The 23,303-nt window shown below is 40.9% G+C and overlaps 2 protein-coding genes across 3 annotated transcripts in view; one reads left to right on the forward strand and one right to left on the reverse strand.

Moving 5' to 3' along the window:
* fbxl17 (F-box and leucine-rich repeat protein 17) overlaps nt 1–17,666 on the reverse strand; it is a 197,042-nt gene extending 179,376 nt beyond the window's left edge. The window contains exons 1-6 of one of the 2 annotated variants that reach the window (XM_017412466.3): nt 17,461–17,665; nt 15,465–15,961; nt 13,330–13,725; nt 13,112–13,234; nt 12,681–12,938; nt 12,387–12,518 (exon numbers count right to left, since the gene is read on the reverse strand). In XM_017412466.3, the coding sequence (XP_017267955.1) occupies nt 12,387–12,518; nt 12,681–12,938; nt 13,112–13,234; nt 13,330–13,725; nt 15,465–15,941 (1,386 nt within the window). In that variant the 5' untranslated portion in view covers nt 15,942–15,961; nt 17,461–17,665. Of the gene's footprint in view, nt 1–12,386; nt 12,519–12,680; nt 12,939–13,111; nt 13,235–13,329; nt 13,726–15,464; nt 15,962–17,460 lie in introns of both variants that reach the window. The other variant, XM_037976027.1, reaches the window with a different exon arrangement.
* A 1,443-nt stretch (nt 17,667–19,109) lies between these two features.
* On the forward strand, nt 19,110–21,840 carry prxl2c (peroxiredoxin like 2C). The gene is made up of 6 exons (XM_017412181.3): nt 19,110–19,353; nt 19,606–19,674; nt 19,811–19,864; nt 20,475–20,580; nt 20,695–20,829; nt 20,921–21,840. The coding sequence occupies exons 1-6, from the start codon at nt 19,171–19,173 to the stop codon at nt 21,049–21,051; spliced, it is 678 nt and encodes a 225-aa protein (XP_017267670.1). The 5' UTR covers nt 19,110–19,170; the 3' UTR covers nt 21,052–21,840.
* Nucleotides 21,841–23,303: the final 1,463 nt, after the last annotated feature.

Here is a 23,303-nt window from a genome sequence, read left to right on the forward strand (position 1 = left end):
AGAGGTCAGACACTGATTTATTTTATGCAGACACGCGGGATACACCTACATTTCCAGTAAAAGTTTATATTTCCACCTCTTTATCACTGACTCAAAAAGCAGGTCAAACATTGTACATTCACTCACAAAAACACACACGCACAGGTCAACACTTCCCATCCCCCTGCATTTCTGTGACAGCCACACATCCACAGGGATTTATCTAAATGCAAATAAACCGTCTTCAGTCAACAGCACACACATAATTTACTCTGGTTGCCCAAAACACACGAGGCAGCTGTTAGAAAACCACTGACATGGTCAAGCAGACACGCAGCCCACAGGTTCTGCCTCCCCCCTCTTTTATCTGTGCCCTCTGGAGCACATTCATTTTCACCAAATTTACTTTTAATGGAGAGTTAATTTAACTAAGCCATACTCATGCTGGAGGTAGAAGCTGAGGAGTGGAGCAGAGGGAGATGAATGAGGATGGAGGGGGGATTCGAGGAAATGAGAGGCAGAGAAGGATTTGAAGTGGCAGGTGACTGTAAAATCTGAAACGAGCAGCTTGAATCAGCACTGGAAAGACAGAAAGGAGGAAAATGTTACAAGGAAGATGTGTGATTTGTTAACAAGAAGACAAAAAAATGAAAAGTGAAGACCCTACAGGCTTTGCAAACTATTTAAAAAAATAAATAAAGCCACTCAGAGTTGTCCTAAAATGTGTTTTAAAACTGTTTGACCTGTGCTGAAACTCCACACGATCTCAACAGAGCAACAAGGTCACGATGAAGGCTGTAAAGTGATCCACGCTTCAGAGGTTATCTGCAGTCTTTGCTGCGTGGAAACAACCTCTTTGACGCTGCCTGATGCCTTCTCCACCGCTACATATCTGTTAATTAGTTCAGCTAAGTGCACCATTAATCGATTGCATGTCCCATTGCTATATCTCATAACGCCGTTGCACTCTTGGCAACGCCAAGTGAAGAAATGTGAGGTTCAGAAAGTCACCGTCTTCCCACCTGTGAAACGCCGGGACGGCAGAGAGGCAGAGGAGAGGGACAAAGACAAATAATATGCAATGTGCTGAAACACAGAAGGTAAATGTGACAACTATATCAACCACAAAATGTTTTCTCACGACCAAATGTGCATCATAAACCCTCATATTACAGCTACATTGAACAAAATGTCTGGAAACACATAAGTCTATATGAGCTCTTAAAATCAAAACAGACAAGCAACAAAAAAATATTGTAAAACGAAAGTTAAGTTGGAGGCAAACCAAATACAGCAAATCTCTTAAGAAAAGCCATTCCCGCTCGTGCAACAAAACACTATAAACTATGAGGAATAAAACATCATCCTTGTTGTTCAGGTGCTTCTGATGAATGTTCACATGAAAGAAGAAACAAGGGAAATGTTTAAAAGATAACAAGCCGCAGTGTATAAAACTCAACAGGTGGCAAACGTGCGGGTCACCTGACAGCTATTTAAAACCTGCCTCGCTGTTTAACAGGCTGTGTGGAATAGGGATGCTGTGCACGCACAATGCAAAAAAAAAAAACATAGACAATGGTTCCATTAGAAGAAGTATCAATGAGATGAAACCATTCCTTTTCCTACAGGTTAAGTCTTGTACAAAAACACGAGTTAAAAGGAAGAAATATCAGCTGTTAATATGTATTATAGAACAATACAAACTCTACTTATAATTGATGTCTGCTAATTAGTCTTTGCATCATTTTGTTTACGTTTTGCTTTGTTTTAGTCACAATAAAATAAATGCCGATATTGGCGATCCGTTACTGTTAAAACAGAAAATGAGCTATTGCTAAGAAATGATCTAAACCAGTCGACTCCAATGACGAGTTCTATTTTCGTTTTCGTGCTCGAAGCTCTAAACAAGTTCAATATTCAAACATCCATAAACAAAACCAAGTGACGCCGCGTGATGAGCAGCTGTCAGTCTCGGGAGCAAAAAAGGTTCCTCTGAAGATGAGATCTGCTGTAATAGATTTCCCAGGAGACGCTTCTTAGGACTTCTCAGAGGGACAAAAAAGGGTTCAAACTACACTGGAGCATTTTTTTGCTAGAATTCTTAAGGCAGAAGGTCCTTAAAAAAAAAAAAAAGAAAAAAAACACAAGACAGGCTGAAGGGAAACTGAAGCCAACAGGAAGCTTTATGTGAAAGATAAAGCATGACGAAGAGGCAGGGGCAAACACTATGGAGGGAGGGGAAAAAAAAGAAAGAGAGAGAGGCAGAGGGCTATATGGAGAAGAATAATATCATCTCAAATATCATCTTTCACACTAATGCAGTTCAAGGGTCGGTTTGGAGCCTGTGGATAATGTCAGACCTGTCCTTTGTTTCAACAGCAAAAGTACAGCTCTCAGACAGAAACACAAGTTCAAAAGCAGCACTCAGACTGCTGGTGTGGAATCAGAAATCATTTCCGAGTGAGACAAGGCATCGTGACTAAATACCTGTGATTGCCATTTTTAAATTAAAGGCCTCGCATTCCTCAAAGGAACGCACATTGTCCCCCCCGTGTTTTACCGTCAGTTTTAAACCAGGATGATGAAAATTGACAGAGTTTTAGCCGATTTGGTCAAACCGTGGAAATTACGTTACACCAAATCTTTCCAGATAAAACCAGAAGACTCGCAAGATGCGTTACTGCTTAGAATACGTGTTGAGGATGACTCTCAGCTACTACGACATAAACTTCAGTTCATTGTCTGTAAATCTGACGGAGTTATAACCATTTTGTGTTGGCTAAGGTTGATTAGCTTTGGGGGGGGCATGCTGAAATGGGTTGACTCCAGTGTGGACCCAATGATCGTATTCTGAGAGTTTCATTAAAACTTGTCCAGAGATATACACACACACACACACACACACACACACACACACACACACAGGCAAAAACATTATCCTCCTTTCGGCACGTGATAAAGAGGCAGTCCTTAATCTGCCTAACATGAAGAGGACAAGAAGATGAGTACAGAACATCTCATCTAAACACCTTCGTTTCATGGAAGAGACCAATCGTCTCATTGCGCCGAGATCCTGAAACGTTTTAACTAAACCAGAAAGATAACCACAGTTCAAAGACAAAAACAAATAGTGACATAATGATGCAGCTCTGTGGTCTGAAAAGTGAAAAAGCAAACTCGTTTTTTAGATTTAGATTTCTCACTAACCACAGAATAAGAACCGTCATTATCTGGTGGCAAAAAGAAAAAAAAGCTCAAACACAAAGACGGACCAACAGTGCTGAGCATGAAAGGACCGAAGGCACACACGGAGCAAAAGCAGACAAACAGAAACTTTGAAGGTGAGGGAATCCCGATTGTAGCGTGACCTCGTTAACCCCAGAGGCTTGGTGGAGTCTTGTTAGAGCTGCATTCTCCCGGCCCATCCTCTGTCACACCTTCATTAAGCTCATCGACCCACTGTGCTTATTAAATGCATTCATTACCCCAAGTATTGAACCGCTGCTGCTATCACTGGCCCTAAATTCATCATGGAGGGGGGCGACACAGCACTCAACAGTTATATAGACATGCAGCTTTCTGCCTCTTATCAATCATCACTAATGAAGTCAGCATTAAAACAGGGCTGGGTCTCTCAATCATGAGACCAAGACGGGGAAAGAGAGGTGACAAAGGGGAAATCAAGAGGTAGGACATGGCCTGTTTGAGAAAGAAGAAAACGAAGGAGGGGAGAAGCATGACGATGACAAAAATAAATTTAAAATAAGTTGACAAAGGCAGCCAGACGTTCTCTCACAGTCTTTTCCTCGCCTGTGCCATCTATCTGCCTTTTCTGCATAAAGCCGGAGGGAAGAAAATCCCAAAGGGGGGGCTATTCATCACGACGCACACAAACCGGCGCACCGGGCTAAAGGGAAGGCCTCCATTCTGACTCGGGGCTCGGGCTTTAAATGATGACATCATTTCTGTCCTTCCCAAACAAAAGGAAAGCTCATCACGAGAGAGAGCGAAGAACGCAAGGAGATTAAGAAGAGTAAAGGCATGAGCGAGGTGTCGGCGCGGGCCATGAATCACGGTGACATCCCTGGCTGGGTGTCAGAGGCTGCTGCTGTCTGGAGCTGGATAAACAGAAGGCCTCTAAAGCAAAGCTATCTAAACACCGGCCTTGTCAGAGCCCAGCAGTGTTCCTCTGGAAAACTCAAACGGCTGCCAAATCCGAGTCCACTTGAATTGTTGGTCAAAGACTCACTGGCTGTCATTTCGTCGTCATAAAGCATGCAATTTTCTATTGGCTAAAGTTTCAGCACCACCGCAATTTTATTAAACGTTCGAGCCGGTTAAAAATTCTAAATATGATCACCGAAAGGCAGGACTTCAGAGAGTCTGACCATGCTAAACCCTCAGACTATATTTTTTCAATTAACGAATAACTAACTCTGTCAGGACTGCTAGACTAATCTGTTGGGATCATCAGTTTTTTTTTAAAACATTAGCATATTTTTTTTAATTATTTGGATGTTCACTGAAGTCTACATTTAGTTAAAGATTGTAGACACAATATATGAAATGTTGAAATTGACAGATTATGCCTTTTGTATATGGTGCCATCAACATGTTTTGAAAACTAAAAAAATAAAAGACAATCACCTCTTCCTTTAACAATACTCAATTCAGAAGCTGCTGTAGTTTGGAAATTAAAAAGACTTATGTTTTTTTTTTTTACCTGACAAGGTTTCAAAGGAACAAAGTTCACTTTAAAGTTTTAAAGTTCTGGTTTGCAGGTAGGTTAGTGTCGGACTTCAAAACTTTACTACAGAGTCACATTCTAATGTGTGCAAAAATCGCCCGGAAATGCACGTAACATGGACAGTATTTGTTACTGCTAAAAGATCCAAAAGTTGTATAAATGTTTCCATGCGAGGCTGAGTAATACGCATACGTACCATCACAAATGAAGGATTTTAAACTTTCTCCTGATCTGAACCCTGATGATCCCTCCTTTGTTTGCTCAGGACAAAAAAAAAGAAAAAGATGTTCCTATTTTCAAAAGGAAGATTCATTAGACAGGAGGACAAATTTCTGCTTTACCGTAATCCATCTTAAATAAACACAGTCCCAGAGAACAAATAGCAGCGTATCTGCTTCTAATGTGTTTAAAACCTACTTCGCTCTGCATAATGAAGTGTTAACAGTGTTCGTTAACAAGGTTTCTTTTGGAAGAGTCACCGAGTCAAAGGAGTGATTTCTGCAGCAGAACTGGATCTGTTTAAAGTCTCTCCGTGTGAGCAATTTTATATTTTTTTACATTCTATCACAACACTAGCCTAATTAGTGAGCATTTCTTCTTCATCATCTAAGGGTTAAAGTGCTTATTTTATAATGCACAACTTTTTCTTTTTTTTTGTTGTCCTTGGCTCCGTTTCTATAGACACTTCAGACATCATCCGAAGTTCTTTATTTGTGAGCAAAAACTCACAATTACCTTTATTTGACGGCTCAGAAACCAGCAGCATTGTTACCTTCCATATGCAGTATATGAAAAACTGGACTTTATATTGTTTACCTTTTTTTTTCCCTTGAAATACGGACCGATGACACAGAGCTTAGGCCAATGAAGTTCCTGCTTATTAACAGGTGGATTAACGGAGTCATTCTTTTAGCTTTAGATATAGCCTCATCTCTAACTTCACTCAACATCATCCATGTTCAAATTTCCAACAGAATGTCAGCTGTTAATGTTACACCCCCCCCCACGATAAGGTATGTGCCTGAAGGCAGGGCAATCTTTGCAAAAACCTAAAAAGTGGGGTTTCTCACAGCTTTATCCGCCATCTCTGCCTTCAGTCTGTCCAAGCACTCTGCCAGAATAAGCAAGTGAGAATGCATAGATTATGAAAGTCTCACTTACTCAGAGCTTTCCTGGCACTCCGATAGCTGCAGGCGAATGGTTGATAATCTAATGGAGATGAGTGCTGCTACAACAGCTCCGGCGCTGAGAGATTACACATTACAACCACAAAGGTCATGCAGAGTTCCTGTTTATGGGTGAAACAACGCACGTTTTCATTTTAATAAGATTCGGGTTCTTGCATAAGACATGAAGAGTGCAAGAAAGCAAACATGTGCTTATTTTTCTGAGGGAAAGCATTAAAGCCTTGGTTTCAACAGGTACAAAGGTTTAACACAGAAGCATCACTTTTGTTTTTTGCAACTGACTTCTTGTGGATTTTTTTTCCCCCTCAGGAAGATAAATCACAGATAGAGGGGTGCTTAATCATTAATCAACAAAATAAAGATTTTAAATCCTGTTTAGGATCTTTGATGAGCAGTCCAAGTATTGGAGGAACGCTCAGCTGTCTTTTTGCTCGTCTCACGGCTTCTCTAACCCAGTCTTACTACACCCTCTGCAGGAAATAAACAAAAACTTCATGAGCCATGAGCCCAGCACTGCACATTCAGCCATTCACAAAAGCTAAACCGATAGAAAGCCTGTTAAGATCTTCAAACAGATTTGATTTAATTATTGGTCTTCGTCCTTCAGAGTGACACAGAAAGCATTCTCTGCTCCTCAAAGAACCATAAAACGAGTCGCAATCTAAAAAGTCTACAACCACCACCTTCCTACTGGGAAAGCGTTGCCAGGAGTTTTCCCCAAACCTCTTCATCTGCTTTCCATTTCTGCCCCGTCAATCTAATTCTGGCGCAACTTTTGTCATTTTTGGCGTCCTGTCACCGTTTAGCAACAGAAAGTCGGCTCTGTCAGCCGTCCCACGGCTAAGTTTTAACGTCTGCCTTTCGCTTGACTTTGAATTTCTTTCCACAAGGTTAACGCTTTTAACAGAGCCACTCGGTAAATCCAGGAGAGCATTCTGCTGCTGGTGTTTTTCCTTCTTTTTACTTGTTTTTAAAAGTAATTTAACCTGTGTTATTGATAGACGACCGGGGCACAATAAAAAGAAACTAATGCTGATGGTGAACTTCTTTCCTGGGGTGACTAAAATTGAAAAGAAACCACTGTTGCAAGGTGACATATCTCTTTGGAGGTACGCTTCACTGACTCGCATTTCCGAAAGCGCTTTCACTTTCTTTCCTTTCTCTCTCTCTCTGTCTCTCTCCCTCCTTTCGAACTTCTTTTGTTCTTCGGCAGACGGAGCGTATTGACAAAGTCTGTGTCTGAGCACAGCCGGCAGTCCGAGTTCAAGTCGGTGCTCATTAATGCATCTGATTACTTCTCAGGCAAAAAAAAAAAGGCCAAACAGCAAACGCCCGAACACACAAACACAGAAGACGGGAGCTTTTTTTGGGGGGGGGCCTCGGATCAATACGGAAGCACTTCAATGGAGCAGCGAAGAGACGGATATCGGAGACAGAAATGTGCCGTTAGCTTGGACTACCTACTGAGAATGTAAACAGGGCAAACACCGAGTTTAAAGTGTGTAAGTCAATGTTTATTACTAAACAAATTAAACACTCCGACTTCTTTTCTAATTTTTCAACAGGATGCATCAGAACTTTAATGTAATCGATATCTTAAATATTAAATTTCAAATCAGACATATAGGTTTGGTTCCACAATAAAATGGCCACCAATCATAAACAAACCTTTAAGGGAATAAACACTAAAAAAAACATTTATTTGAAAATAAAAAATGACTGTTTTAATAATATTGCTTTTTTAATATCAGCAAGTATTGACCTTGTTTCTAGCGGAGACAGATGAATGTTCCTGGAATCAGCTCCCAGTTAAATTTAACTTTTATAACTTTTTATTTTCCACCGTGTACATTAGGTTTCTCTGAATTTGGCATAAAATAAACCTCAAGTAAGCTTTTCTTTTTAAAAACAAAAAACACCAAAGGAATGTTTTCAAATGTATTCTTTTCCATTCACATGTTCTGATCCCAAACTATAAAATGCACGAAACTTAAACTGATGGAAACACATCTAGTTTTTTTATGATGATGTTTTTAAAAAAGAAACTCAAGACAAACCATTTCAAGCTGGTATTTATTTGATTATTTTGTATTATGACTCTTTATCCTTGGCGTTTAGTCAGTTTTACAACTCTTTTGAATTTCTAAACGTTAGCTTTATTTATTTTTTTTTGTTTTATTACAGCGATACCTGGTAATGTGTAGCTAAGGAGTATTTTTCATTTTATTTGTCTAATGGTTAAAAGTTTCTGTATGGATTTTGTGTTTCCTCTGTGTCATATAATTTGTGTTTTCTCAGATCCTCCGTTCATTTCTTTTTGACATTACGCTCTCCCTTAATTTTTACAAGTCCTTCAAAAGGTTAAGAAATAAACGTTTTACAGAAAAACGATCATTTCAGGTTCTATAAAACACCACGGAAAACCTACCTGTTGGTCCTGTGGGCAAAATTAAATATCCACCCGTCTTTTGTACAGTAAATTCCAGCTTCACTTTAACTACACAGCTGCTTCTAAAACCAACAGACAAAAACAGCAAGTGAAAAAACAAGAGAGGCATTTCGAAGACATGATTTCACGGAAATTCTGGAGGCTTTCCTCGCCCTGACAGACATAATCCGGTGCCATTAGCAGTCATACCAACTGGCTGCGTCTGACACCGAGCGATCCGAAACGTCCAAACGGCTGTCTAAGAAGACTGGAGCCGATTGGAGAGACGGACAAAGCGTTGTTTGTGTGTCTGCCTAATTTGTGTTTGTGTGAACGGCCGGTGTGGTTCTATTTATCTCTAATTGCAGCGCGACACGTGAGCAAAGTTTCCAGGAGGGATTTCAGCGCGCAGCTTGGCAGCTGTTCAGCTCAGGGTTTCCTCTGTGCATTTTGTGGGTTAGCGTTGGTCGGTTCATGTCAAAAGGTCTATCCCATAATAACTGTCAGCTATCATTACCACTTCCTTTGTGTTTGCTTCCCCCCTCTAATCTGTCTAATTGCATCTGCTAATGTAAATATACTGATCAATGCGTGATTACGTCTGGTTGGACTCGCTGTCATTTTCCGAGCCAGGGAAAAAAAACAAACTTCCGAAAAAGTTAGGCAAGACAGCCAATCAGAGCAGGAGATGAAGCCCCGTTCGCTGACCTACGGCCAAGGAACACTGCTCGCACTGACAGTTCATCTTTAGCGCTGTCCAACTTTCAAAAACATTGCCTTCCATCACAAAATACCTAAACGAAAGAGCTGGAAAACAGTGGAAGCACGGCGGAGAGACTCAGATTGTGCATGCAAAGTAGTAACCGCAGCTTAAATTGAGGGCACACGGTAATCTATGTTAGGTCAAATCTAATTCCTCTTACATTTGCACATTTTGAACCAATTAAAACTGTAAATAATCACAAGCATAGGTAGTTCCTTTGAGATGAGCCAGAAGAAAAGTGTTCCCATTATATTGCGGGAAGATGAAGCGAGCACTCTTTGATTGCAACAAGACAGGAGGACAGATAACGGTTCGTTGAAAGGCCGGAAAAGTGGGCGCAAAAGTGCTTCCACAGCAAAAAAAAAAAATGTTTCCAAATTGCGATGACTTTAACTGAAAGGAAAATTGCGGCAAAGTTACCAAAAGTGGAGGGATGGCTGAGAAGAGGCTTTTTTCCTGACTTCTCCAGCGCTCGTTCACGGGGAACTGACAGAACGCCGAGCCGAGCTTTCAAGGCTGCCTCTCCACCCCTACGGCAAACTGAAGCAAGATGAGGAAAAGGGGCATTTGCTATTCTCATAGCCTCTGCCCTTCGAGGTGGTGGGAGAGAACAGAATATGAATGGAAGCGAGTAAAAGGAAAAGACTTCAGAAGATGAAAACAAGACTTGAAAGGCAGCTGGTGCAATATAACCAACTCCGGCATAAATACTGGATGAATGCCAATAAAGAATGCAGGTTGGATGTCAAAAGGAAAGAGGGCACTGATACACCAGAGTCACCTGGTTTTCACTCAGCGCTTTTAGCCCAGGGTTATCCATAGCCCTGGGCTGATTTGGCCCTGGGCTAACAATGAGCACGAATCAGTTTGTCAGTAAACAAACTTTGGAGTAAATTCGGACACATTCACTGAGTTACATTAACAAATCTGAACTATCACGTGTCTTGTTTTGCTCTGCATGCCGTCGATTATTACACCTATTTTTTTGTAGGAAACAGAAACAACCGCACAATGTTTTGCAGCTTCGAAGGGACATTAGGTAATGGTTCGGCGTGTTCTCCAAGTTACACGAGCTCGTTCGGAAACGCAGCGCCTCCTTTTCTTCATTAAAAGCATCTACGAAGCCTGATACGGTCTTCACACGCACAAAAACAAATCCTCCGGCGCAGAAGAAAAACCACAAACACAACAGGAAAAAGGGAAGGAGAGAAAAAGAAAACAAATGTGGGTGTCCACATGAGGGGGGAAAAACAAAAGAAGAGAGGAGGGTGAGTGAAAGACCACACAGAAACATCCTAAAGTGATTTAATTATTCCATTTTGGAGGGTGAGGAGGGGAAGAAGTCGGCAGATCAAAGCGAATAAAAGACTCGTCTTCATCTGTGATTGATTAGGAGAGGAGAGGAGAGGAGAGGAGAGGAGAGGAGAGGAATTATCCCATGGAATTTCTATTTATAAACACTAAAATCCAAAACTCCTTCTCACTGCGGTCAACTAAACTAGTTTTTCTAGAGAATAAAAACTGAAACCAAACAATCGTCCCACAAGAGTTCAAACATTTGTATTTTTGCATAAACCATCCAAAAGTTTGTCCTTTGTGGCCTCGGATGTTTAAGTTGCTCAATGAACGTCTGGTTTAGTGTGAAACAAGATTCTCCACATGCAAGAACTCCCCCCCCCCCCAAGTATGTGGTTCAGTCATTAGCCGTATCACTTCATGTCAAAATCTAAATGTTCGTGCATATTTTTAGATCTCAAAGCACCACATTCGTTTGGAGGCTGTAATTACAGCCACTTCCCAAATCAGCAGTAAAGAGGGAGGACCTTAAACTGTCTTCCAAGATGTTAGAGGAAATAAGAGGCTTCTCGGTCATCTTAACTCCTGACAAGCTAATGTCAATTGTAGGCCATGCGACTAGATTGCCACTTTCCTTGACATGATTCCCATAGAAGCTCGGCCCATTTCTCTCTGCTCTAATGATAGGAAGCTAAATAACTGCAACCCTCGCACATCTGAAATATCGCCATCCGAAATCGATGCGGCTCTGCTGAAACGTTATCACCAGCAATATTAATCTCTCACCTAGCCCTAATCGCTAATTTCATTTACTATTTAGCTGATGGATGGGGTTTTAAAAAACTGAGCTTTTCCTAACAATTTACAGTGGACCAATTCATCAAGGTCACAATTACTCGGGAGACTCTAAAGAAATATTAGCCAAGAAAAAAAAAAAAAAAAAAGAATCCATTAGTGAAACAAAGAGGATGGAGTTAATGAGGGTTTGAAACGAACAATTCAAGTTGGAATGAGAACGTCAAATATGGTTTTCTTATAGTTTCCGTCTGCATCAAAAAGCAAATGTTACAAGGCGGTGGTTTTATCAAAAAAAATACACAGCTGAGCTTTCAAACAGCAAGCTGTGGCCTACCATGTTAAAACAGCTGGCCAGCTGTTTACAGGAAATGGTGACATCTGGTGGTGGTTTATCATACTTCGTCTGTTTTTTTCCCCTTGATGTTGTATTAAATAAATATAATAGGGTAAGAGAATGTTTCAACTCTCTAAGTCTGTCTGTGTTTAATAAAAATGTATCCTCAGAGCAGACCCAAATATCACAACATAAATTAAATGGAAACTTTACACATTTCGTAGTAATACGACAAAATAAATTAAAGAAAATATTATTTTTTCACTGTACTGACACAAAAGTCATTAAGATCTTATAAAAATATGATAAGGAAAACACGTTAGTCCCAAATCTCCAAATGTAGTGCACCGCTGCTTCGAGTAATTGTTTTTTTTTCCTCCTCCTTTTGGCTGTTCCCTTCAGGTTTCCTCCACAGTGAATCGTCTTCATCTCACCTTATCCCTAACATCCTCCTCTGTCACACCAACCCTCTGAACATCCTTCACTACAACCATGAACCTCCTCTGTGGTCCTCCTCTTTTCCTCCTTCCTGGCAGCTCCACCAGTGCTCAAGTCAAAAATCAAACTATGATGAAACTATTTCAATAGCTGTCAAAGCGAGAGTGAGGGCAGTCATATATCTGATGGTCAGCTTGCTGAAAGAAATGTGGACAATGGTTCTACAAGATTACAAATTTGTGAATATCTCAAAACGCAACAGTAAGAAATTTGTGATTGAGACGGGATTCTAGTGTGTATCTATGAAGAGAGCTTCTATATGTCAAAAGAGAGACATGGGGAAGTGACGTCACTATCAGCTGATACGCCGACCTAAAAGAAAAACAACAGGAGAAGATGATTTGTGTGAAACTGACCATTTTGTTCTCTTGCAAGTAGAGTCTCTGCAGTTTAGGACATCCTCTAGCCAAGGCCACCATGCCCTCATCGGTGATGCCATAGCACTGACCCAAGTGGATGTCCCTCAACTCGCCGCAGTTAGCTCCCAGCTGATGACAAGAGAAAACACCGGAAAATAAAATACTCATAACCTCTTCGTGTTTCATTTTATTTAATCGTTTCTTAAAAGTTTTGTCTGGAGATCCCCCCCAAAAAAAAAAAATAAAAACACAAATAAAGGCAACGAAACATGAAACGTGAGATTTGGATACCTTCTTCAAAGCTCCATCTGTGAGTTTGTCCTGGTTTCCAACATGCACCTTGACCAGGAGAGGGCAGTGTGTTGCCAGGGCTACCACCGAGATGTCCCCCAGCTGCTTGCACCGATAGGCTGTGTACTTCTGCAGGCCCGGGCAGTGGGAGGCCAGGGAGGTCACGCCGTGGTCATGGACGCCCCTGCAGTCCGAGATATTAATCTCGGTCACATTCTGCCTCCGAGAAGCTATTTTCACAAGGAGATCGTCATTGACCTGACAGACAAGCACCACAAAGAGAAGAAAATCAGTGACAAGAATATTTAAATAAAAGAGCTTCTAAGTTTGTTTGTTTCTTTCTTTCTTTGAAGCTGAAGTATTACATGGAGGCTTGCTAAATGTGTAAAAACTATGCAACTTTTCTGAGATTAAAGAATAATTTCTCTTACTTGTTGTAGGCCACTAAGGTCAATTTGCTTCCAGAACTGGAAGTCCAAGCAGAGGTCCCTCCAGTACTTACAAACCAGAGAGGCACAAAGACAGCGCTCCTTCACCGTCAAGTGGGACAGCACCTGTAAACCGAGGGAGGCCACAAAATTCTCACTTTATGCAACGTTTATTTCCAATTTATGTGCATTTTTTTTAAAAAAGGTATAAATGATCTGACCTTAAGAAGGATGGAGGAGGGCAGGTGGTTGATACTTAGATGATCAGCAGGCTCTGAACTTTTTGCTTGGCAGTCGTCATAGTGATTCAGGCAGCAGGGTGACGAGTCTGAACTGTTCGATGAATCGGGGTGAAGAGCCAGCCCACAGCAGCCATCAGCAGGCGAGGAGGAGGAGGAAGCAGAGGACGAGGACGATGAGGAGGGAATGGGGCAGACGGGATGGTGACAGTGGCCGGTTTCAGAGTTCGAAGCGGCCTCCCCTCTTCCTCCTCCGTCGCCGCCGCCTCCTGCTCCCACTCCGCCATGCTCCAGGCCTTCGCTGGGAGCAGCAAAGGCACAGCGCGGCTGCTTACAAGGGGTGCACCGCTGCACCTCCGTGCACTTCCTCTTACAAACCTGCACCCAGAGGCACACACAGTTAAACCAGGTGGAACCAGTTTACTCCAGGCGAGCCACAGCAGTGTCGACTACTACAACAAGCTATAACAATCACCCACACAAAGACGAGGCTGATAACTCATGCCGGTGATTGTCGGCTGGCTTCGTTTTTCACTAAACATTACAGAGGTGGGTCAGCCAATGAGAGAGCGCTCTTATTGTTCTGTGCAATGAATGAGCTTTAACTGGCACATTAAAGTTACACAGTTATGTTATTTATCAATGCACGACGCTTAGCCGCTTACTAAAAAGGCATAAATGTGGACGACGTCCAATAAGAGGTGTTGATTGAACTGAAGCGGTGTGTTTTATAAGAGCGCAAACAAACTAAACCCACATCAATGAGACACTTTATCAGATGGTCAAAATTAAACTAAAGGATGAACAAACTTAAAAAAAAAAAAAAAACTCATATGTTTTTATCTGGCCAGACTATCAATTTTCACAATTGAATTAAACACCTAGACAACAATCCTCCTTTGTGCAGAGACTAATGTCTCCTTGTGTAATTGCAGATGGTAAATCTTGCATGGCAGTTGTTTTCACGGCGTGTTCCGAGTGCAATTCTTTTTCTTGCCGAGACAAAAGTGACGTTGAGACATTAGTTTGATGTGCGAGGGCATTAAAGAGAGCCTCCCTGAATTTGAATCATCAATACGAACAAAATAAAACTGACTGCAACGCTTTGAGTTACGACTGCCAGAGTTAAGCCGTTACATCTTAATGGCGCAGAAGTCGCGCGGGTCACATTCAGCGTGAAAACACTTTGGCGGGCCGTTGTGCCATTAAGTCTCGAATCCTCCCTCGTCTCTTTGTACTTCGCTGCCAGTGAGACAGACCGTCCTGTAACCAGTTTCAACATTGCCTGCTTCTTCGCTCATTTACAGTCCAGAACAGACTTTCAAGGACCGTGTATCTGCTGTTTATATAGTCATGGTCAGGCCCGAAATTTAGTCCCCAAAAAAATTGTGCAAATGCTGCCAAAGTCCAAACAAAGAGGCTTCAAAGAACACCTGGAAAAAGAAATTGGGATCACTTTAAAAGGACTACAAAAACAGTCTGGCACCTTGGATTAAAAGCATAAAGAAATAAGGAGAGGTTTGGAAACTTTTGGCACGGTGATATATATTTTGTGCACTGTGGTACGCTTTAAGACAAGCTTCTCATTGTGCACATGGTTGCATTTAGTAATCTACTTATTCAATGCGAACCTCAGTGAAATCTTTAAGTTGTTTCAAGACAGCAGAGGTCCACAATGAATATGGTCCTGGCATGAATAAACGTCAACTTTACTCTAATCCTCCAAACTGAGATAACTCAAACTGGTGTCTAGATATTAAATGCTGTTAAATGTCCACCAACTCCATAGAACCTCACGTCACAAAATCTGATTATCCCTTCAAGCTTAAGACTAAGTGATTAATTCAAATTGGACCTTTTGGTCCTCTTGCATATAAGTTTACATTATTAGCAATGCTCTTTGACAAAAAAATAAATAAAAACAGAAACGTCTGTCAGTTGTGGTAAGCAACATGAGGCATTTTTAAACCTGCCCACGTGACTGAATACACCTAAAAAAGGCCTTGTACGCTTGAAGCATCAGCAACCCTCAACACTACTTGTGGCAGCTCTGATTAAAGCTCTTTAGACCATCACTACAGGTGCATGCTCCAGAGTTTATTAGTGTTGATGCCTACCATCTCGGTGTAGTCGCTGGTGCAGCCGGGCACAGGCACAGGTATGGGCACAGTCACAGACACACCAGCCGTTCTAAAAAGCACCGGCGGTGGAATCAGCTTGGCAGGAACAGCTGACAAAAGACTCCTGCCCTGGCCCTCCCAGATGGCGAGTTCTCTCTGTGACAACAGGAACTTGGAGCAGTCCTCGGGAGACGCGAGGGCCGTGTATCGCTCGGCGAGCTTGGAGGCAGCCGCTGCTCCGATGCCTACTCCGACAGGGACGCTGATTCCGGCGACGCTGTTGTGACGGCACCCGTTCACTCCGGCCTCCAGCTGATCGCTGTCGTCGTCGAGACCGCCGCTGTTGCTGTGGATGATGAAGCAGAGCATGCAGGGCCCCTGCAGGAAACAGTTCCTCTTCTTCTTCTTCTTGTGGTGCAGCTTGCGTGTCCTCTTCTTCAGGCGTGAACCATTTTTTGAAAGAAGATGGCCCATATAGATGATTCAACGAAACTCTGGAACATCAGGAATACACTTCATTAAGAAAATGACCAAATGAGGCAGGATTGTGTTTCCATTATGAGTCATTACATTAAAACACCACAATAACTAGCTTTAAAAATATCTAATTTATAGTTTTACAACAGGAGGTATTACTCAATGATATGAAATTAATCTTCAAGAAATAAAAATGTTTTTATTTTCTTAACACATTCCATTAACTGACATTATTATTAGTGATCTTTTTATACTTTGCCTCAAAAAGGAGCCACTCCTTTTTGTCATCTTTTCACAGACTTTCTAAAAAAGTCTTTCAAAGTTTTTCTTTAGACTTCGGCTGCTTTTTAAACTCGTTTTCTGTCTGGTCCTTGCACCTGAGAGAGACAGCATATTGTGGTGTGTTTGCTAAAAGAAAAAGAGAGGTGGACAAGCTATCTCCAGCAGGTGAACAGGATCATCATACGGAAAACTGGACACACAACTTCAGAGACGCACCATCCTTCATTTGAACTTCTACTGTATAACACGTTTTCAGTTAACAGATCTTTGGTAAACACTTTGTGGAGCCTAAAATGCTATTTTTGTCTATCAAACTGTGGTATCTTTGGTATCTTTCATGGATTCAACTAAAGAAATGAGAACAAACACTGTCTTTGCAACAGGCTTCAGAAAGTTTCAATTTAAAGCTGGTCCTTTGTTAAATTGTCTTTTATGTGTGACACAACACTGCTTCATTTCTTCAGTTTAGGAGTCTTTTATGCTGAAAAGATTTATAGATCAGAACTATGGGACTTTAAAAAAAACTTTTCAGCAGAAATGTTCAGGGTGCTGGACTGAAATTAGTAAAAAAAAAAAAGACAAATGTTGAAAGACCTCCAGAAAAGCCTGTAAAAATATTGATCAAACCCACTTTAAAGGATTACAAACAGGTCTGGCTGCTTGGAAGCAAAACGTAAATGAAAGGCTCAAAACTACTCAACAGAACTGAATTTTAAAATAGATATAATAAACATCTAAAGAAGACGTGTAACACCATCTCCTTAGAGTAAAATCCTTGCCGAGTATCAAGCAAAAATATCAGAAAACAATCTTGATTTATGAGTTTTTCCTTTACAGCCCAAAACAGAAACCTCAGCCCTCTGTTCTTGAACCCTTGGGATAAAACGAATCCTTTGAGTTAAAAATCCCACATTTAGGTTTTAAAAGTGCTCGTTTCTGTTGCCGTTCTGTCCTTGCCACAGTGAAGTGTGGCTGAGCCCCGTCTGCTTTCTGCCGAATAAAAACACAAAGATGTAAACAGTGAACAGGTGGCCATTTGTTTGCTCCACACAAACACACAAACGCCACCTAAACATCCCGGTTCGGTTCCCCACCAGCTCGCTGCAGGTTCGCGTCCCGCATAGATTCGGTTTCTCCCTCGTTCGGAGAAGAAAACAGGGACAATAACTAAGAGCTTTCTGACAGGCCAGTCTGTGCTCCATCATCAGATGCTAAAGTTAGCTGTAGCTCTCACCACTTCACACGCTGCGGCCACACTCCGGACGATGCTCGCATAATACCGCTGTGGTACACGGTCAAAATCAGCGCTGACAAGTCCCCACGGGAGGGCCACGGCCGAGGGAGGCTGCAAACGGGCTGCCGTGGTGTTTATCCAAACACTGCTGGGCTCCAGGACAGCACTTCCGCAGCCAGAGGGCAGAACGACGGAAGCCGACGAGGGCGATTCGTAATTCGTCATGGGAGCGGACTCGAAAGGAAGATGAAGCCTAAATAATAATTCACCTAGTCGTAGTTTTTTTTTTTTTTTTGCGTGATTGTGAGTTTGCGAAAACTGTCAGTAGTCGTGACTTCATTTCAAAAGGGAATACAGTGACCTCATCCCAGAGATACTGATGGTAATCAACCAATTAAACAAACTTTATTTATTTAGCTAACAATACAGCTCCAACACAAATATAACCTCCAACACACCCACAGTTAACAAAAACAGGACTGTAGTAAGGGAAATGCTGAATAATAAATAAATAGGTAATACTACTTCTCAAAGGCGGAATTAAAAAGTTCATAAATAATGATTCTTTTGCAACTTAGTTAAATATTTGTTTTAAAAGAATTGCTTTCACTTAAGAAACTAACTTTAAGGTTTCATTTAAAAAGTTGAACAAGCACTTTAGAGATGTAACATTATTATAATATGACACAAAATTACCTTGAAAATATGCAATAAAAACACAGGACAATAATAATAATAATAATAATAATAATAATAATAATAATAATAATAATAATAACAAGAAGTGAAGAAGAAGAACACAGTTTGTGAGACAAAATCATCACGCACGACCACATCTAGACCATAAAACAAAAATAACTTAAAAAAAGGAAAAAGAGGAAATAACTGTTTTGAGATTCACTGTGTACACAATAATAAATAAAGCTGAGACTATGAGACAAAGTAACTACAGGGTCAAACAAATTGTGCAAAGAAATGAAAAAACATATCTTTAAGAGGCCCAATGGAACCAAAATATACAGAAAATATGGAGACAAAATATTCATGAACTTGAAAATGATGCAAAGTGCAACAAATTTTCATGATGTAAGGTTAGTGAAACCTAACAACCTGCAGCATTTAAGTTTGTTTTAAGAGCTTTATTTCAGAGGTTTTGTCCTGATAATTATAATATATTGTTGACGCTAAGGCTAGCAGTTACATAAATAAGGTTAACATAAGTTGATTAACTTGACACAAAAAGGGAAAAAAATAACTCATTGTTTGATTGTTTCGAGTCAAACAGTAAAACGCTTTTAATTCACAGGAACAAACAGGGTTTATTGAAAAAGTTGTCTTGTGTTACAGAAGATGAACTGTCCCACTTGTTCTTAAATGGTTAAAGTCTGTGTTTACACCCACTAATGACTCCATGGAGGTGCGTTTTGCAACAAAGATTTTTTTTTTTAAATAAAGATGCAAATGTTTGTTTTTATTTTAAAAAATACAAAAAATTAGCTTTTTTATTTCTGCACCAATGTCTGCACTTGATCTGCATTGATCAAATGGAATACTGAGCCTGCCTTCAATTATCACACACACACACGCACACACACATGCACGCACGCACGCGCACGCGCACGCGCACACCGGCCTGCCTGCAGCCTATGGGCGTGAACCAGCTGCAGCTCCAGAAATAGCGCTGCTTCGTGCTGCGAAGCTTCGGGAAAAATGGCTGAAGTGCTTTCACCGATTACTCGACAAGTCGCAAAGGAACGACGCGAAACCGGAACCCGAGCTGCCGAGATCGACCTGAGAGAAGTGGAGGACTGTCTCATTTACGACCGGCATGGAAACTCCTTTCCTTTCAGGAGTTTATATCAGGACAGGAAAACGGTCGTCATTTTCGTGCGGGTAAAGGGACAAACCGGGGGACAAACCCCTCTTTGTTTGGGTTAATGCTGCCGCTCAGGTGCTTTTAACTTTAAGAAACTTTTGAGTAAAGTGAGGGAAAAAATGTGTTTTAGTGCGCATCAGGGGAGCTTCAGCCTTATAACAACCCCTCATGGTGGAAATAATGGAACAGTCCTGCATGCACAGGTCTCAGTGTTAAACCCTGGATGTGCAGGTGGGATTATTCTCATGTGGTTTGTCTCATTCCTGCAGAATTTCTTGTGCTACAGCTGTAAAGAGTATGTTGATGATCTGAGCAAAGTGCCAAAAGAAGCTCTGGAGGTGAGTCCTGGCAAGTCCATACATGAAAAACACAAAGAAAGAAAGAAAAAAGTGCTTATAAAGCTTCAAAAATGAGCTCAGATCAGACGACTGCGCCTGGAAACCTGAGTTTGATTTCTCATTCTGTTTTCTGCAGGATGCTGGAATCAGACTGGTTGTGATTGGTCAGTCTGCTTTCTGCCATATAGAGGTAAACAAATTCATATAATAATGATGTCATTGCCTCGTGCATTATATAAAATATCACCTTTTCTAATCCAAATTCACGTTTCCCTTTTAACGAGCATGTGTCTTGTTTATATCAGTTCCTCAAAGAAAACCACATGCAATAATTCCTTTATATTTGATTCTATATACAATCAAAATAGCAATTACATCGACAATATTAAACAAAACAATCGAAAAAAAGGAGAAGGTTGAAGCTGAAGCTTATTTATGCCCATCCCATGCCAAAGTCAGAAATCACAGAAATCTTCAAGACAGAAAAAAGATTCAGTTAATAACTTCACCGATCTTAAAGACTTTACCGTCACTTATAAATCACTTAACAACAATAAAAGTACAGCGCTAAATCTTGACAAATAGGAGCTTATGAGCAGTGTTATAGCTGATGACTGTTAATGCTTTATAAAGTGTTTACAAAATCATGAATAACATATTTAAAATTCATTGATAAACCCTTTATAAATGGGTCCTGATAGGGGAATGGTACCATTTAATCGCCAACTCACATAAACAGTAGTTTGAATCCAGTATAGCCTTACATAAACATGAGATGTGCTCTTTTATCGTTTATCTAGCCTTTCTGCTTGCTGACGGGGTATCCTTATGAAATGTATGTAGACCCAGAGAGGTGCATTTACCAGAAGCTCGGGATGAAGAGGGAGGAGACATTCACAGACTCTGGTAACCTGATGAAGGTTAAAAAGCTGCTGATTTCTTTTTAGACATGTCTGTCTCTTATGACATTTTGCATCTGTGTGTGTGTGTGTGTGTGTGTGTGTGTGTTTGTGTACCCAGCACACCCCAGTCCCCATGTGAAGTCTGGTTTGTTGATGGGCCAAATGAGGAGCATATGGAGGGCCATGACCAGTCCTGCTTTTGACTTTCAGGGCGACCTGCGTCAGCAAGGTGGAGCCATCATCGCAGGGCCTGGTAGGCTGTCCTCTCTGTCTCCAATCAGAATGCCTGTCTCTGATTATTTAGTTTTTTATCTCTCCTGATCTCACTCTCTCTTTCTCTTCAGGCTCTCAAGTTCATTTTTGTCATTTTGATATGAACCACTTGGATCACATGCCCATCACCTGGCTCCTTCAGCTCGCTGGAGTTCAGCAGACCCTGGACTTCACCGATAAACCAAAGATCATCCATGTGTAGCCTGAATGCCTTGGCATGTAAAATGTGCTTACAGTGTGGCTCAATATATCACTTCATATACAGCCCCCAAATGCTCTTGAGCTGGCATGGACATCTCAAGTTTGAGCAAAACATGATATTATTCCAGAAGGTTGTGACGAGGATCTCCAGAACCTCAGGATATCAGGGATGTTTGGTTTTCTCCATTTTAAAGTGCCCCTTAAATAATTTATTAGGGTTAAAGTCAAGTGACAGAGGAGAAAATTTCATAACAGTTTGCCCTTTTTTATTTAATAAGTTTTTGGAAGGTATACTTGCATCAATTATCCTAATTACAAAGGAACATCTGAAGAATGGAGTGTTTTGCTTCTTTTTCTTTGGAGTCAATTGCTGTATGTAGCTGCCCAACTTTATAGCAGCTGAACACTGCCAGACATGACCATGTTTCACTGTTTTGGTAAAAGAACTTCCTCTTGCCTGGCAAACACATTGCAATAATACCAGAAATTTCTATTTTGTAGTTGCTGTTTTTCTTAGTCTCATAATGTGAACATTTTATAGGTGTTGCTCTCTTCGAGATGTCTGAAAGATTCGTCTTATTTTGGGAAATTATACCTTTCACAGGAAGTTTGTTGGTTCCAGTCATGTGTGTTTTATTTATTATGCTGTTCAATGACTATTATTTTATCTTTCAATCATCAGGGCTCGGGTTTGTTCATCTTCTGATGGTGTGGTCACTTTTGGCCACCTTAATTGTGATTTGGATACAACTTACTTTTTTTACAGACAATAAAACTATCCTAAATCCAACCGTAGGCTTAATTTTTATTTTTTATAGAGCATGTTATTAACAGGCGCGGATCTAAATGTCTCTGAACAGATCTGGATAGACAAACATCCTGTCACTCTTAGCTTTTCACCAAGCCGTGCCTTATCAAGACCCCCATTTATGATGCACATTTTAGGGTTGTTGTTATTTGTTGTTTTCAGATTGTGAAAGAGACATTTTAGGAAAGTCCATAGATTTTCCTAACCCTATTTGGTTGTATTCCTTCACAAGTCAGCTCGCCAGAATGAAACTGAATTCAGGGACACACAGAGAAAATGAGGCACGGATCTCTGAGGATAAACTAAACAGAAACGTTGCTGTGTTTGGTGTCTTATAACACGGACAGCAAAAGGATGAAGCCCCTTTTCTACTGAATTTAAAAGAAAAAACACATATGAATGCTTGACCTTTATTTTCAGCGAGGAAGGATGCAGACGGCATTGAGCCCCGGGTCAAATGTCTCAGCAGTCGTTGCCTGTATTTGTCGCCTTCCTGCTCTGCTTTGTATGGACAGAAACTTGACACCCTGATGGAGAGGATAAACATTTTTTTTTTTTTTGGTGCGTACTTTGCTTAGAGCTGCATGAGCGAGCTCATACCTCACTGACTGCAGCGTCTCAAATAAAGAAAAGTAACAGGGAATGAGTACAGTAAAAAAAAAAAAAAAAACAATTTCACTAGTTTGCACGACTAATATTGAGCAGAATCCAAAATATTTCCTCATTATTCATTATTTTACATGCCACAACTTCATGTGTGGTCATGTCCTCAAATGTTGGCACGCACCTTCAAATTCCAACAAGATTATTAACTAATTTCAGTAACAAATATTTGTTTTCCAGTATGTCTGAGACCGTTGTTGAGACTGCCTGAGGAAAATCTTGACTCCCTCTCAAGTATTTTGTTTAGAGGACAAAATTAGGTTTGTAAAAGGTTGCGTTTTTTTTTTTTTTCAGTGCATCTCATTTACTAATGGGTGCCGCTATATAAATAAAAGAATATTGTGGAAATAGTTCAGTAGTTTTTGTCAATCATTACACAGAGTGAAATATGGCACTGCTGATGGAGTGTAATGGAAGCTCATGTTGCTTTGATAGCAGCTGACAGGTCATCTGCATTGTTGGCTTTGGTGTCTCTCAGCTTCCTCTTGACACTAGCCCACAGATTCTCCACGGGGTCCAGGTCAGGAGAGTTTGCTGGCCAGTCAAGCACAGTAACACTAAGGTCACTGAACCAGCGTTCGGTACCTTTGACAGTGTGGACAGGTGCCAAGTCCAGCTGGAAAATGAAATCAGCATCTCCATAAAGAAGGAAGCATGAAGTGCTCTAAAATGTCCTGGTACTGTGGACTTCAGAAAACACAGTGGACCAACACCAGCAGGTGACATGGCACCTCAAAAATCCTCACTGACTGTGGAAACGTCACGCCGGACTTCAAGCATTG

The sequence above is a fragment of the Kryptolebias marmoratus genome, linkage group LG1 (assembly GCF_001649575.2).
Source record: "Kryptolebias marmoratus isolate JLee-2015 linkage group LG1, ASM164957v2, whole genome shotgun sequence".
Taxonomy (NCBI): Eukaryota; Metazoa; Chordata; class Actinopteri; order Cyprinodontiformes; family Rivulidae; genus Kryptolebias; species Kryptolebias marmoratus.

Excerpts from the sequence above, each read along its gene's own strand:
- prxl2c (XM_017412181.3), top strand. The coding sequence starts at position 19,171 with ATGGCTGAAGTGCTTTCACCGATTACTCGACAAGTCGCAAAGGAACGA. Across the intron at positions 19,354-19,605 it reads CGGTCGTCATTTTCGTGCGG|AATTTCTTGTGCTACAGCTG; the intron begins GTAAAGGGACAA and ends TCATTCCTGCAG. Across the intron at positions 19,865-20,474 it reads CTGCTTTCTGCCATATAGAG|CCTTTCTGCTTGCTGACGGG; the intron begins GTAAACAAATTC and ends TCGTTTATCTAG.